At 39.7% G+C, this 14379-nt stretch overlaps 1 protein-coding gene across 2 annotated transcripts in view; it reads right to left on the reverse strand.

Moving 5' to 3' along the window:
* PPP1R16B (protein phosphatase 1 regulatory subunit 16B) overlaps positions 1–14379 on the reverse strand; it is a 166385-nt gene that overhangs the window by 96270 nt on the left and 55736 nt on the right. For both annotated transcript variants that reach the window (XM_089518527.1, XM_089518526.1), the window contains exon 2: positions 5421–5821. In XM_089518527.1, the coding sequence (XP_089374653.1) occupies positions 5421–5667 (247 nt within the window). In that variant the 5' untranslated portion in view covers positions 5668–5821. The remainder of the gene's footprint in view (positions 1–5420; positions 5822–14379) is intronic.

A 14379-nucleotide genomic window follows, 5' to 3' on the forward strand; every position in this document is an offset into this window, starting at 1 on the left:
ACAGAATCCTGGGGCTTGTAGGTTATTGAGGCACTAGAGCTCTCTGGCTGAGAATTTTAAATGCCTCTCCCAAAATTGTAAATCTGCCCTAAGGGACAGAAAAGTCACCCTTAGCCCCATCAAATTTGCCCATCTGTGCATTAGAGCATTTGTCTAAGCTGGTAGCATAAGGGTATCAGGGTACAACAGAGAGCAAGAGACACCAGAGACTTGGAGTACAGGGCTGTGTTTTACATGAGTGTGTGTGGGTTTTTTGAAAGCATTATATGGAGACTCAACTCTACAATTTCTAGCAAAATCAGAGCTAAACACACTCCCACATACACCAGGTGCAGCTAGAACTTTGTTGGTGCTAAAGTTTTGTTTTTTCAATCTAAGCACTATGCCATATGGGGTGGGGAGATTCCTACCATGCTTGTGAGGCAAGAGGTAAGCCCCCTCCTTGCATTGTGATCATTTCTCTTTCCTCTGTAACTAAAGGAAAACAAGACACAAAGTTGCATACATATTAAATAATGTTGCCAGGTTTTCAAAATTGCAGTAAGGGACAGCAGAAATTCATGACATGCAGAGTTGACAATCAGGAAGGAGCTATTAACAAGTTTGCCTTCTAACTAAATATCAAATGAAAATATAGTGGGCCCTTGTTATCTGCTGGGGTTTGGTTTCAGGACCTTCCTTGGATAACAAAATCCATGGATGCTCAAGTCCCATCGAATACAATGACATAGTAAAATGGTGTCCCTTATATAAAATGGCAAAATCAAGGTTGAAATTTCTCCTTTTAAAAAAATATTTTCAAGCCGTCGATGCTTGAATCTGTGGATTAAAAAAATCCATGGATAAGGACTGTACTGATTTCACTTAACCTAGCCATAGAAATACCTTAAAGGCACTAGATGCAGTCTGATCTTTCCAGTTAAGCAGGGTCAGCTCTGGTCAGAATTTGGATGGGAGATTGCCAACGAATATCAGGTGTTGTACACACTAGGAAAATCACCTCTGAGTATGCCTTTGCTATGAAAACCCTATGAAATTAATGGGGTCACTGTAAGTTGGCAGGCAACTTGAAGGCACATACATAAAGAGAGCCATATATTTTTTTTTTGGGAAAATTAGCACATTATTCACATTCATAAATGGTATAATGCACACATTTCTGTCTTTATTTAGGGTCCACACACCCAAAATGCGGGATTTTAGCATCTGGATGAAAGAAAAAGCTTTCCAACCCTAAAATAAGGGGCAGATCTCATAAGAAGGAATACCTGCAACGCTAATATCAGGTGATGTGCTTAGGAAGATAAATGTCTTAGACCAGCAATGTATACATTTATTCCTGAAAATGTAACTTGGGCGGGTTACAAACCGCCATTAAAGTACGGACTCAGTCCGTACTAGGGTTAGGAAGGTGCGGTGCTTCCGCACCCCCCTAACCCTAGTACGGACTGAGTCAGTACAAAATGGCGGCTCCCCTTCCACAAGGGGGTCGCCATGACGACATCACGACTGCGCCACCTCTACACGGGGCAGCGCGGACGTGACGTCGTTGGTCCGCGCCAGGGCGCCCTTTCCGCGGACCAGGAAGGAGCTCCGTTTTGGAGCTCCTTCCTGGTTTGCGGTGGCGCTTTGCTTCGCTGGGCGCAGCCTTCAGACGGCTGTGCCCAGCGAAGCAATGGAGAAAGGGGCCAAGCGGCCCCTTTCTCCTTCTCCCCGCCACCGCAGGGTGTCCTTGGGGCTTGAAGCCCCAGGGAAACCCCTTTTCAGGCTGCGGGGAAGTGGCGTTTTGCTGCTTCCCCGCAGCCTGAAAAGCGGTGGTTCGGGGCCTCAGCGGCTGCCGTTCTGGCAGCTGAGGCCCCAATACACCGGGGAAAGGGGCGGGCACAGCCCGCCCCAAATGGGCGGTCTATAACCCGCCTTAGAAATCATATTTAGTCTATATATTTTTATATAATGTCATCACACAACAGTATAAAGAAACTTCTTTTAGATGTCAGTGGTAAATGCTACTCTTTCCAGATGAAGTTGTACATATTAATAGATATACCAATTACAGTTCTGTCCCCACTTTTCTCCATTTTGTCTTTGTTATTTGAGATCCAAATTAACATATAAAACGATTTAAAAGGCATCAAAAGGAATATGTTGGTAGCTACTTAGCAAACCTTTACTTCTTATACCAATGCTTCCAAACATTTTATACTTTAAAAAAAATCAGATGTGCAAAGAGTAAAAAAGATAAAATGGTTTTCCCTGCTCATTCTGTTTACTACATCATTTAGATGATATCATTTTCCTTCTAACAATCCAATCTTTTCATTTTAGGATCAGATTACACCACATAGTGTCCTATTGTCCTGTCCTAGTTGAACAATTTATGACTAATGACTAAAGCAAATGGAGAAATATCTGGGCTCATTCTGCTTTCAGCTTCTAAACAATTTGTTGTATAATTCAAACCCATGGTATTTCCTTTCAAGCCATTCTAATGCTTCTAATGGAACTAACTGTAATTTCTATTCTAGTCTAAATTATATCCACATCACATTTGGACAAAACTAATCAGAAATCTATTTCAATTGAACATTAAAGTCATCAAAGGGAACATTTGATATTAGTTCAATTATATCTTTTATTATTATTTATTGTTGTTGTTGTTTCTGCAAGGTATATGCATTAGTAATTTCAATGCATCACTCAAAGGAACCTGACTATTAGACTTTATCCAACAGGGACAGCTGGAAGTTCTGATGTCAGTAGAGTAGTAAATCCTCTCCAGCTTGAAAGAGCTGTCAAAGAAGCTGAAATCCATCCCCTAAATAGATTCAGCACCTTGCATATCTCCTTTGAAGTTCTAAAACCTGAAAGCAGATGGACTACCCCCCTCTCACTGATACAGGTACCACCAGACACCACTGTTAGTATATATGAAACAAATTATTGTGGAAATATATTACAAAAACTTTTTTAAAAATCCAAACCTTGCCTTCATCCGCACTGTAGAAATAATCCAGTTTGATACCACTTTAACTATCATAACTCAATCCTATGGAATTCTGGGAATTATAGTTCGTTGGCCAAATATCTCACAAAACAGAGAACAGAGAAGGCCAAATGTCTCACAAAATTACAAATCCCAGAATTCCATACATTGAGCCACGGCAGTTAAACTGGTGGATTATTCCTGCAAAAGAAAATCAGGGTAATAAAATAAGGAAAAGAGCATATGTGAACTTCATCCCACAACCAATTTTCTCCTTTCTTATCAAAATTCTACTGTCTTGCCTTATATCTCATACCTAAACCCAATGCATCTGAGGAAGTAGACTGAAATCTACGAAAGCTCCTGCTACCAACATCTTTCTTTCAGTTAGTCACAAAAGTGCTACAAGATCTCTCTACATACTAAACCCAATGTGTACCTAAAACTACAGTAGACACCAAGGAATCAATTGACTTTGGAAATATTGGCTTATCATTCAGCAACTGATTCAATGGATCTACTCTAGTAGGGACAAGCAATGGAATATAGGCCTTATGCTGTTTGAGAAGAATATCTCTAAATTCATGCATCTGAGGCAAAATCTAGCAACTTTAGAGAAGTGCAGAACGTTCTCTTTTTTTAATTAATATGTTTGAAATTTTACAAAAAAACTTTTAGTATTCTTTCCATACATACATGTACTTTTGCATCTTATTCATTTTTTAAAAAAACTATATATCACCTCAGTGCACCCCACCCCCGGAGCCATTCCCTTCTTTATACTCCATCCAAAATTTTAACTCCTCCTGTGGAGGTAATTCCCCATCTTCTTTTCTCAGTATCTCAGTACATTTTCAATAATTTTTTCCATATTTCATCAAAATGCAAAACGTTCTTGAGAAATGTTGTGAGAGCTCTCCAAATTACAGTGATGATGAGCCTGAAAAGGAACTCCATAAATTCACTCCTAAAGGTACAATGAAAGCTGCGTTATACTGAGTCAGACAATTGGTATATTTAGAACCACGTGGATGAAGAGAATCTTCACAATTTCAGTCTTTCTTGGAGCAACTTTAAATGTTTTTTTTCCTAATCACACGCCTTGCAAAAAGGCAAGAAAGTTGTGACACTGCCTTCTGTAACACATTTTTTCTAAACCTTTGTTGTTCCTACTTTTTGTGATAAAAGGGTCACTACACAGTGACTTTACCACTAAAATATATTGTATAAATTGAACTTATGTACATTACATATACAGAACATGAAAATATATGAATATTTAAATAAAATATTAATAGGCAGTCATCAGAGCTGACACTCAACATTCAAACACTGAATTCATTAGTAACTGCTTTTTTATAAATAAAAAGAACCATAAAACAGTGGGAATTAACAAAATTAGCACCTAAAAAGATAAAATAATAAAGATTATTTTCAATATCATGTTAGGCCAACTTCTTCATAATATCTCTCTAAGAAAAGGCAGCTCAGATAAAATGAATTTTCAGAGCCCATTTAAAGTGCTGTAAGGATGGGTTATTCATACCTCAATTAGAACAAAAGTTTGCAGGCATGGAGCCACCACCATGAAGCCACTATCCCCTGAACCTGTCTATCTAACTGATTTCACCAGCAGTCACACAAACTAGGTTCTCCAAAACTCAAGTGCATGTACACTGATATGGATGAAGGCAGTTCAAATAATCTTACATTAAACTGCTGAAGATTTTAATGACAATAATCTGAACTGGGCTTGAAAACATCCTAGAAATGTGTACAATGAGTCCACTATTAGCATCATAAATGCCTGCTGAATCACCATAAACAACATGCAAGCTAAACGCCAACTGGTCCATCCATGACAACATCCAAGCAGATATACCTTAAAGCAGCAGTTGAAATTTCCAAACAAACCTTCAAAGGTAGCCCCATGTATAGTGTATGACAGCAGTCTAACCTTGTTGACACCAGTGCATGTGGGGTTGTGGTAACATTGGGCTTCCCCAGTTGGCATACCAGTCAAAGCTGATAAAAAGCATTCCAGGGCTGCCACTACCTGCCTAAGAGAACCCACAAACTACAACTACATTTGAAGTCAGTGATGGTGGAAAAACAACTGTTATCTATCAAATGATAGAAATAATACTAAGATATGGATTATAATAGAACAAGGTGCAGTATAAATATAAAAATAATATCAATGGAAGGAAAGGATGTGGAATCTACACTATTCTCAAAACACTGCTTCCAAAGAATTAAATAGCACATATTTGTTCAAAACTATACAAACATGCTGCTTGGGGATTCAAAGCCAAAATCTCTTTTAACAATTCAGCCAACGATGGCCTGAAACATAGGTTGATTTTTTTCATCTTTTCTAAGGTCAAACACAAAGAAGATGTACTGTATTATGATATCAGAACTTTCAGCTTCTTACCCTCCTCAATGTCATTTCTTAACGATGCTTCCAGCAATGCAACACTAGCCTCAAAGGAAACCTTCTTGCAGCTGACCGCATTTCTCTTCTTCTCATGCTTTCTCTTCTTGTGCTGCATCTCTTTTTCATACTGTGCCCACTTCTTCAGCTGCTGAGCTCTGCGCTTCTGAGCCGCCCGGAGCCGCTCCAGTGTGGGCACCTTATCCAGCAGCTGGAGCTCGGTCAGCAAGTCCACGTGGGTGTCCATTGCCTCAGTGAATGGGTCAATGGGTCAACCACACTTCTGCTGGATCAGAAGCCCAGTCTGAGCCCCTTGTGATAGCTGTCTGGTGCTAAGAAAACATTCTGTGGCTGGACTGGGAGGACTTCTTCCTAGATTTTGAAGAGCACATGATGAAATCCTGGAGAGAGAGACAGAAAGAGAGAGGGGGAAAAAGGGGGGGATGACTCCGTGAATCTTGTGCCTGATGAAAAAGCAAGACAATACAAAGCCAGTATAAAAATACTTTCACAAATTGCTGTGTCCTAGATTATTATATGTACCTGCTTTCATTCATTTTACAAAGAACGAGAAATGAAATACAAGAAGAGCATTCTGCCAACAGCCACATTTTCAAATACTAATCTTTTCATATATTAGGTTAGACTTCATCTGAATATATTAAAATTGGATGAAGAACACTGAACTCTAAAAGCTTCCTTCTATATATTTGCTAATCCTAGGGCAGTCATGAACTCATTTCAGCCTTTCTCTTTGGTTAGAACAATCCATTCATTTGGTTATTTGTCAAAATCACTGACCATACGAAAGAACATTAAAAAAAAAACAGTTCCCATATTTCATTTGTTTAGACATTTGGATTAAATTAAAAGCAGTTGAATTAACAGCAATTCCACCAACCTGGCAATCTCATAGCTTCCAGCTCACCTTGTTTTTATCATGAAATAAATGAAAATGTAAGCCTTGTAAGAACTAATGAGTGGGATTTGCACACATTACAGTTCTTGGTTCTCGTGGACAGAAATTCTAGATCTCATTTTACAGTATGACAACCTGCTAAATTTTGACTGTATCAACAAAACTTGTCAACTAAAATTAAATTGATACAGTCTACTTCAACTACAGTGCCTACATCCAAAAAGAAGGGTTTTAATGGTTTATATTGAATGTATTCTCTAGCTTTGCATTCAGAAGGCCCATCTGCCACTCAGGATAGAGCAGAATTGCAAAGAAATCAGGTTAACATCTACTGATAGATTTAAGGATAATTTCTGCTAGATCAGCAGTTGATCTCCAAAAGTATAGCAACAGTTAATAAAATAGAAAGTATGGTTGACTTGTACTCACTGCTCATTTCTCAGCCTCAGTCTTCCTCGCCTGTAAAACAGGAGCCTTAACTGGTTGCTTTTGACCCAGGACCTCTTCACACTACTGCCATAATTCCATCATATAGAATCATGGGGCATATAGTTTGGTGAGGCACTGGATCTCTCTGGTTGAGCATTCTAAATGCCCCTCCCTAAATAACCAATCCCAGAATTCCATAGGATGCAGCCATGACAGTTTAAAGAGGAATTACAGTGCCATCACCTTATAGTGTGAATGGTATTTGTGCAGCATTACTGGTCAGGTTAACATTGACGCGTTACAGACAGCCCAAAACGGGCGGTCTTGCGCCGTTGCCGGTTGCTGCATCTGGGAACCGCAGCAGCCAAACTGCGCGGTTCCTGGGTGCAGCAAGAAAGAAGTGCCAAAATGGCACTTCTTCCTGTGCCCCAGAAGAGGCGCCGCAAGGTGTGAGGCGCGCACTCATGACGCCACTTCCAGCGTGTGACGTCCAGACACTGCGCATCCACAACATCAAAATGGCGGCGCCCATCTGTATGCGGCGGTGCCGCCATTTTGAAGTACTCGTTATGTGCAAGGGGCAAGGCGCGTCAGGAAGCGCCGCCCCTCATGCGTAACGACGGCGTCTTATTGGCCCGTCTGTAACGTGCCACAGTGTTAGAACACTTGATCTTCAGTAACTCATATGTAGATGACTATATAACCCTGTACGTTATCCCAGATGGGGCAAGAAATTGGCTCTGTCACTGGGACCAATTTTTGCTTCTGGCTTTGGCTGATGGATCACAGGCTGCAAGAAAAAAAAGCATATAGCTCCCAAAAGGCTGCCTACTTTAGATAGAGACAATAAAGGGCTAGACCTGTGGTTCCCAAACTTTGGTTCTCCAGATGTTTTTGACTTTGGCTCCCAGAATTCATAGCTGTTCACCAAGCTGGTTGGGGCTTCTGGGAGTTGAAGTCCAAAACACCTTAGGGACCAAAGTATGGGAACCATTAGGCTAGACAGTCTGACTCAGGATGAGGTAGCTCCTACATCTGTATGAAAATATTACTTATCCATACATTTTATTCTGAATTATTTAGTTGTATATACTATTATTCATTTCACATTAGACTATAAGAGATGTCCTGCTAGACTACACCAGGATCTAATGCAACATTCTGTTTCTCACAGTAGCCAACAAGATGGTTATGGGAACTTCTAAGCCCTCTTTCACTGTTCCCAAGAAACCAGCGTTATTCTGTCTTGGGAGCTTTGCTAGGGCCAGTAATAATTATATGATTACATGAATTTACTTAATTATGTGAACTCATTTTCAATTTTAGCACAATTTGAAGTGTACAGCAGAGCTCTAGGGTCAGTGCATGAAAGGAGGTCAGCAAAAAAGAGAACAGGCCAAGGGATTATGAAATGAGAGAAAAGGATACTCAAGACTCTTTCAGGTTTCTGGTTTACAGAGCTGATTATCAACATTATTTCAAATATCACAGGATCAACCCCTCACCCGAAATGCTGTTTCTGACAGTGTTCATTTACTTTATTTATTTTAAATCCTGCTTTTCTGTTAATACTGGGACCAAAAGCAGCTCACAGCATGATTAAGTAACAGATAACAGGTGAAAAAACTGGGAGTTATATTTAAACACAAACAAATTATCATGCTAAAAACAACCACAAAATCAATATATATATATAAAGGAGCCCTGGTGGCGCAGTGGTTAAATGCCTGTACTGCAGCCATTCACTCAAGACCACAAGGTTGCAAGTTCAAGACCAGCAAAAGGGCCCAAGCTCGACTCAGGCTTGCATCCTTCTGAGGTCACTAAAATGAGTACCCAGACTTGTGGGGGCAAATTAGCTTACTTGCTAATTAGCTTACTTGCTGTTCACTGCTATGATCTTTGGAATAGCGGTATATAAATAAAACAAATTATTATTATTTATTATTATATTTTTAAACTGAAAGCATATCAGAGATCCAGCATCCCCTCCCCCCTAAAAGCCCCTTCTTCAGAGGTCACTCAGTTGCCAAAGTCCTGTCTGAATATAAAGGTGTTTGTGCACCTGAAAAAAATAACAGGGAGGGGGCTAACTTGGATTCCCTTGGAAAGGAGTTCCACAGCTTGAGAGCCACCAACAAGAAACTGAAATATTTAGTGCTGTTGGGTAATATTTAGTGCTGTTGATCCTGAGATTTCAGAGCCAAAATCAAGGAGAGACCAAGAAATGGCCTGCTAGAGATATCACAGGGAGTGACCTCAGTCTAACAAATGAGAATGTCTTTGGTTGGACATGTTACAGGCTCTGTGTTGAACAGTGAAAATAAACCTTTACCAGCAATATTCTGAACACTTTTGCAAGTACAGCTCATGGGAGTTGTAGTCTAGCTTTTCCAAACCCTACTCTGAATAGGAAAGAACCCCCCCCCCCCTTTCTCAGTTCAGTTTTTAATAGTTTTGCAAATACTGACTTTTAACGCATTTGAGATTTAGTACAAAGAACATTTTTCAAACTCTGCTTTTAATTGCTGCTGTTAACCACCAAGAGCCCTGGTGGTGCAGTGATTAAATGCCTGTATTGCAGCCACTCACTCACAAACTATAAGGCTGCAAGTTCAATACCAATCCAGTGGCTCAAGCTTGAATCCTTCCAAAGTCAGTAAAATAAGTATCTAGATTGTTGGGGGCAGTTAGCTTACACTTTGTAAATGGCTTAGGGAATGCTAAAGTGCACTGATAAGCAGTATAGAAATGTACTTGCTATTGCTATTGCTATTAACCCTCACTGGCCACACTTTCTTTCTCTTTCTCAGATGTAGGAGGAAGAATGAGCAAAACAGAGAAAGGAAGGAAAAGATGTTTAACCAGCAGTTGAGGTAGAGGATGGAAGAAAAAGAGAAAACGTGTAGTGGCAAATAGAGAGTTTAGCCAGGAGCTGACGACGGATGGGAGAAAGAGAGCAACATAGAGAGAAGAGGGTCTAGGGTAGGCAATGAGGAAGATGAGTAGAGGAAGCAGTTAGGGGGAGGGAGAAGGGGCAAGAGGATGAAAGGGAGGGGTGGAATTAAGAATTAAAACAGAAAGGAGTCAATCACCTTTTTAGAAACGAAAATGGAAGAAACACCTGTATCACATTTTTTGCTAACAGCCATGCAACCCACATATGCCCCAGATCAGAACATAAAATTATACTGGTTTCAACTATTCAAGGTGGGAAAAGCCACAGAGCAGCAATCTTTTAGCTTACTCCTGAGCTAGTGAATCCAGAGGTAGTTCATTATTTCCCCATACTCACTACTCCCTCCCCTCTGAGCTATGGTACCAAGTTGCCACAGTTGGAAAAACTTTGAGAGAGGAAAGGAGGAGGGGATTGGGGGGCTTAGGTGAAATCGCCACAGAGTCTACAGCAGCCATTCCAAAGCAGCCTACAGCAGTAGGGACCAGCAAGCTGGCAACACTCTGTAGTTCTATTTGAGTCTCCCCTTTCCCTTGAAAACTGGAGAAAGGGGTCGGTCCAAACCCTGAGATCTGGGAACTCCATGAGAATTAGCCAGGCAATAAAAATACTGGTGACAATTATAAAGAAATGAAATGCTGTGGATTATCAATTAGTAGAAGTAGGCATTTAATCCATTGAAACAAGAAGCAGTCCAGCAGAACACAAATGAAAACAGATTTTTCTTTTTAAAAATTAGTGTGCAAAGGAGCACTTTGGGGCAACAGTTTTCACAGAAAGTGCACTCTGGCAGAATCTGCCCTAGAATTTAGCATTAAATAGGTCATTCTCTGTCTTATACAAGTCATGAAGGACAGTTCCAGTTTCACACAAGCCATGTGTCACACCTTCAGACTGGCCTAGTTGCACTTGACAGCTCCAGATCAAACATAGAATTTTCAATAGCTGCTGCTGCTGCATTTTTTCTCTCCTCCTTTCTTTCTATAGCAGTACTGTGGCTTCCTTCACATGCAGTGCTTCTCAATGGTGTTAATCCCATATGGCATGGGGTTGTGTATAAAAATGCACATGCCACCAGGTGAAACTGAGCCCTGGAGAAACAGCTTTCAGGCTGGCTCAGCTGCACAATATGTGTCAGCACAAAATGTCGCCAAGAGCAAAAACGACTGAGCTGAAATTATTTGTCTTGCATTCTCCAGTTCTAGTAACTCTGCAAAGGATGCAATCCTATGAAGACCAGCACTGTGTTCACTATTACACAGCCTTAAAAGAGGTTGTTTAAAGACTATTGAGCTATAAAGCCCTCCACCAGAGGCAATGTTTTAAACATAAGCATTGCATCTGTTCTCTTGTATATTTTAACTGAGAAGGGGCAGATGTGACATTGTGGTGGGTATGTCATTAACCTACCTTTCCAGGTATTTCTTTTATTATATGATTATAAAGTCTGCTCCCATATTTAGATCTGTTTTGTACTGGAGCAGTCCTATTTGCAAACAGTAGAGGACTATCCAGAATGAAGGACCAGGGTTAGGATAAAGAAAAGAAGATAAAGAAGCTCTATAGTGAAGTGGGAATCATATCTTTGGACTACAGCTCCCAGCATTCCTCACCACTGGCTAGGCAGGCTTGTGGCCACTGGCCAGGGTATTTGAAAGACTGCCTCCTCTCTTGTAAGTGCAAGATCATCAGTGGAGATGTTATTATGTGCCCTACCATGCCATGATGGGTACACACAAGAGGGCTTTCTCTGTAGTTGCACTGGGGAAGGGAGGTCAGTCTGGCTCCAACCCTTCTGAGCTTCTGACAGGCAGCTGAAACAGTCTTTTTCAGATTCCCTTCTCTCCCTAAAACTGGGGTGGCTGCTCTGTTTTAATTGTATATGGTTTTTTCTCCCTCTGTTCTCCTTTTGCTGGCAGGCAAAAACTTTTTATTTAAACTGGTATTTCATGGTTAATTGGTTGTGCAGAGCCCTTTTTAAAAAAAAATGGAGCATGTCTGAGTATTTTAGTTTTATTATTCTGTTTTTAAAATGGGTTTAAACTCATAAAAATGAATTACATTTTAATATGACCACTTGCTGAAATGTGTCTTAACTTTTAATCGTCAGATATTAGCTTTAGCTTGTTTTAGCATTTTGTAAGTCACCTTGAATGATCCCATGTTGAGAGAAAGGTGGGATACATAAATAAATTTTGAAAGGGTTGTTTTAATCTATTTTTAAATGGTTTCTGTTTCTACTTTTTATGATTGCAGTGTTTTTATCCACAGTATATAACCCCAGGAACCGTCCTGGGTTGAGAGGTGATACACAAATGCTAGAAAGAGAAGGAAAGGAAAGGAAAGGAAAGGAAAGGAAATAAGGGGTATGCTCTTTGGGGAGCCCAGAAGATGAGATTGGACATTTGAGTTTCCTCACTCATGGTTTAAACTGTAATCTGTAGCTAAAAAATGGGGCAAGAAAGCTTTTGTTGTAAGATTAGGATTCATCTTTTTCTTTTGTCTATTAAGTATAGACCTTTGGGAATCAGTGGTGGGGTTGTGAGAGGCGGTAAATACTGTATGAGTGAAGGAATTATTATGATACAGATGAACAAGCAGAAATGCTCCCAAGTAAAAGTCAGAAAAAGAGCAACATTGCTCATTTAAAAATCTGAATCAAGATCTCAGTAATTATTTTGAAACTCCACTGAAATCAATGTGATTTATTCCTGCGTAGTTGCAAATAGAATTGGCAGCCTGTTCTCCTGCCAACTATGAACTCATCCATTTACTGTTAACCATGACTAAACTTTAAAAGCTTTGTTTTTAGGCCACATGTCCACATCTCTACCCAACAACCATTGTGGCCACAAAAAGATGGGCTAACAGAGATATAGAAGGAGTTCTCTTCTTTAGGATGATAAAATGGACAAGTGGCTTTCAAGTATTTCTTTCCCCATATTTCTGTGTACTGTAGGAGCAAATAATTGTAGGAAACATCCATATTTATTTCTGGGGGTGGGAACCTTACTGCAAAGGCTTTCTATATCACTACATGCACTCCTCAGATGATCAATGCAAGGATGTCTGTGTTACCATCCAACTATTGTTTGTCTATAACCACAATGTCTCTCTGCTCAGGTAATGATTTATTGTTTGTACTTTTGGAATTTCAGTTTCTTCTTTCTCCACTGATTACATCCTTTACCTTAGCATGTGTATAATAATCTGGTTTAAATCTAACTCATAGCAATAGTAAATGCACTGAATCAATGAGATTCACAGAATATTGATTTACTATTTACCCACTGTGTAACTGGAACAAGCAAACTGAATTTAGAGCTCTATTAACTCAGACAACATTTCATACACCTGAATAATAATAATAATAATAATAATAATAATAATAATAATAATAATAATATACTGTAGTTTATTTGTAACCCGCTTTTCCAAAATTTTGATCAAAGTGGCGAACAATTGTATATAAAAACATTCCAATAAAATCAATTAAAAACAGGATTAAAAACAACACAGTAATACTAACAACAAAAGGGCCAGATAGAAGGGGAAGTCGATATATACATTCCAGGGTCATCAATGAAAAGGGGTAAGGGAAAAAATGATTTTTCATGGTGGGAAGGCTTGGGAAAAGAAATACGTCTTCAGGTTCTTTATAAAAAGAGCTAAAGATGTGGTGGAGCAGAGCTCATCTGGGAGACTATAGGCTGCAGTCCTTCAGAGTATATGCCAAAATAAAACTTATTAGGCTTGAAAGTGCAACAAGAGTCTTCAGTTTTTTCTGCTCTAAATCAATCTGCATAATTCTCATAACAGGACAATTAGGCATTCTGGACTTAAGAGGATTGGAAAATAGCAATCATCCTCCAAAGGACTGTTTTATTCACATGACACAACTAGCAAAACTCAAAAGTCCCTTCTAAAGTAGCATGCACAACCTCCTGTGATGTTGCTCTCCCTACCTTTATAGATATGTTTAATTTCCTCCTTACCCTTCTACCTGCTATAGGTTCTCCCTATAAAAGAGGGGTGGCACATGGTCTGTGGAGTGTCTCACCCCAAATTGGTGGGGTTTCCCAACCAGACCACAACCTGCCTGAACTGTTACATTTCCAGTTACCTAGTACAGTATAGACTTTTACTGATGCAGTCATGTGGAGCATTCATTCAGTGACTTGTTTCCAAGTCAGTTACTAATCAGTTGGAAATATGAGGGTCAACCCTGCCAGGGTAAGAAAGTGTTATGGTAAGAGTGATGGATGCACGTTGAAGGAGAATTTGATTTGGGGCATTTTCCATGAGAAACAGAACATATAGAAAGGTGTGTGTGTGTAGCTGAGCCACTGTTGTAGATTGATATTGGTGCAGTACTTTTTCACCCATTTGTATAGATGTGTTTTTACTGTGTAAAATGCTTAACTGAAACAGTAATTTTCATGTGCCTTTTTCCCCAGAGGCAACACAGTCTTAAATATTTAGAGTTTTCAGAAGAAAAAACTGAAGCAAGGATGGTGTGGGACTACAGAAGCTGTGACTAACACTTTCTCTCTTCCTTCCTGTCCCCCAACCATTTTTGCAAAATAAAAATAGGGATCAAGAAGTAATAGAAAGCATATTACCTCCTTCCATTGTGCAGCACAAAGAGATGGAGT

Source organism: Sceloporus occidentalis, unplaced genomic scaffold (genome assembly GCF_023333645.1).
Source record: "Sceloporus occidentalis isolate IW3139 unplaced genomic scaffold, rSceOcc1.0.p SCAF_3, whole genome shotgun sequence".
NCBI lineage: Eukaryota > Metazoa > Chordata > Lepidosauria > Squamata > Phrynosomatidae > Sceloporus > Sceloporus occidentalis.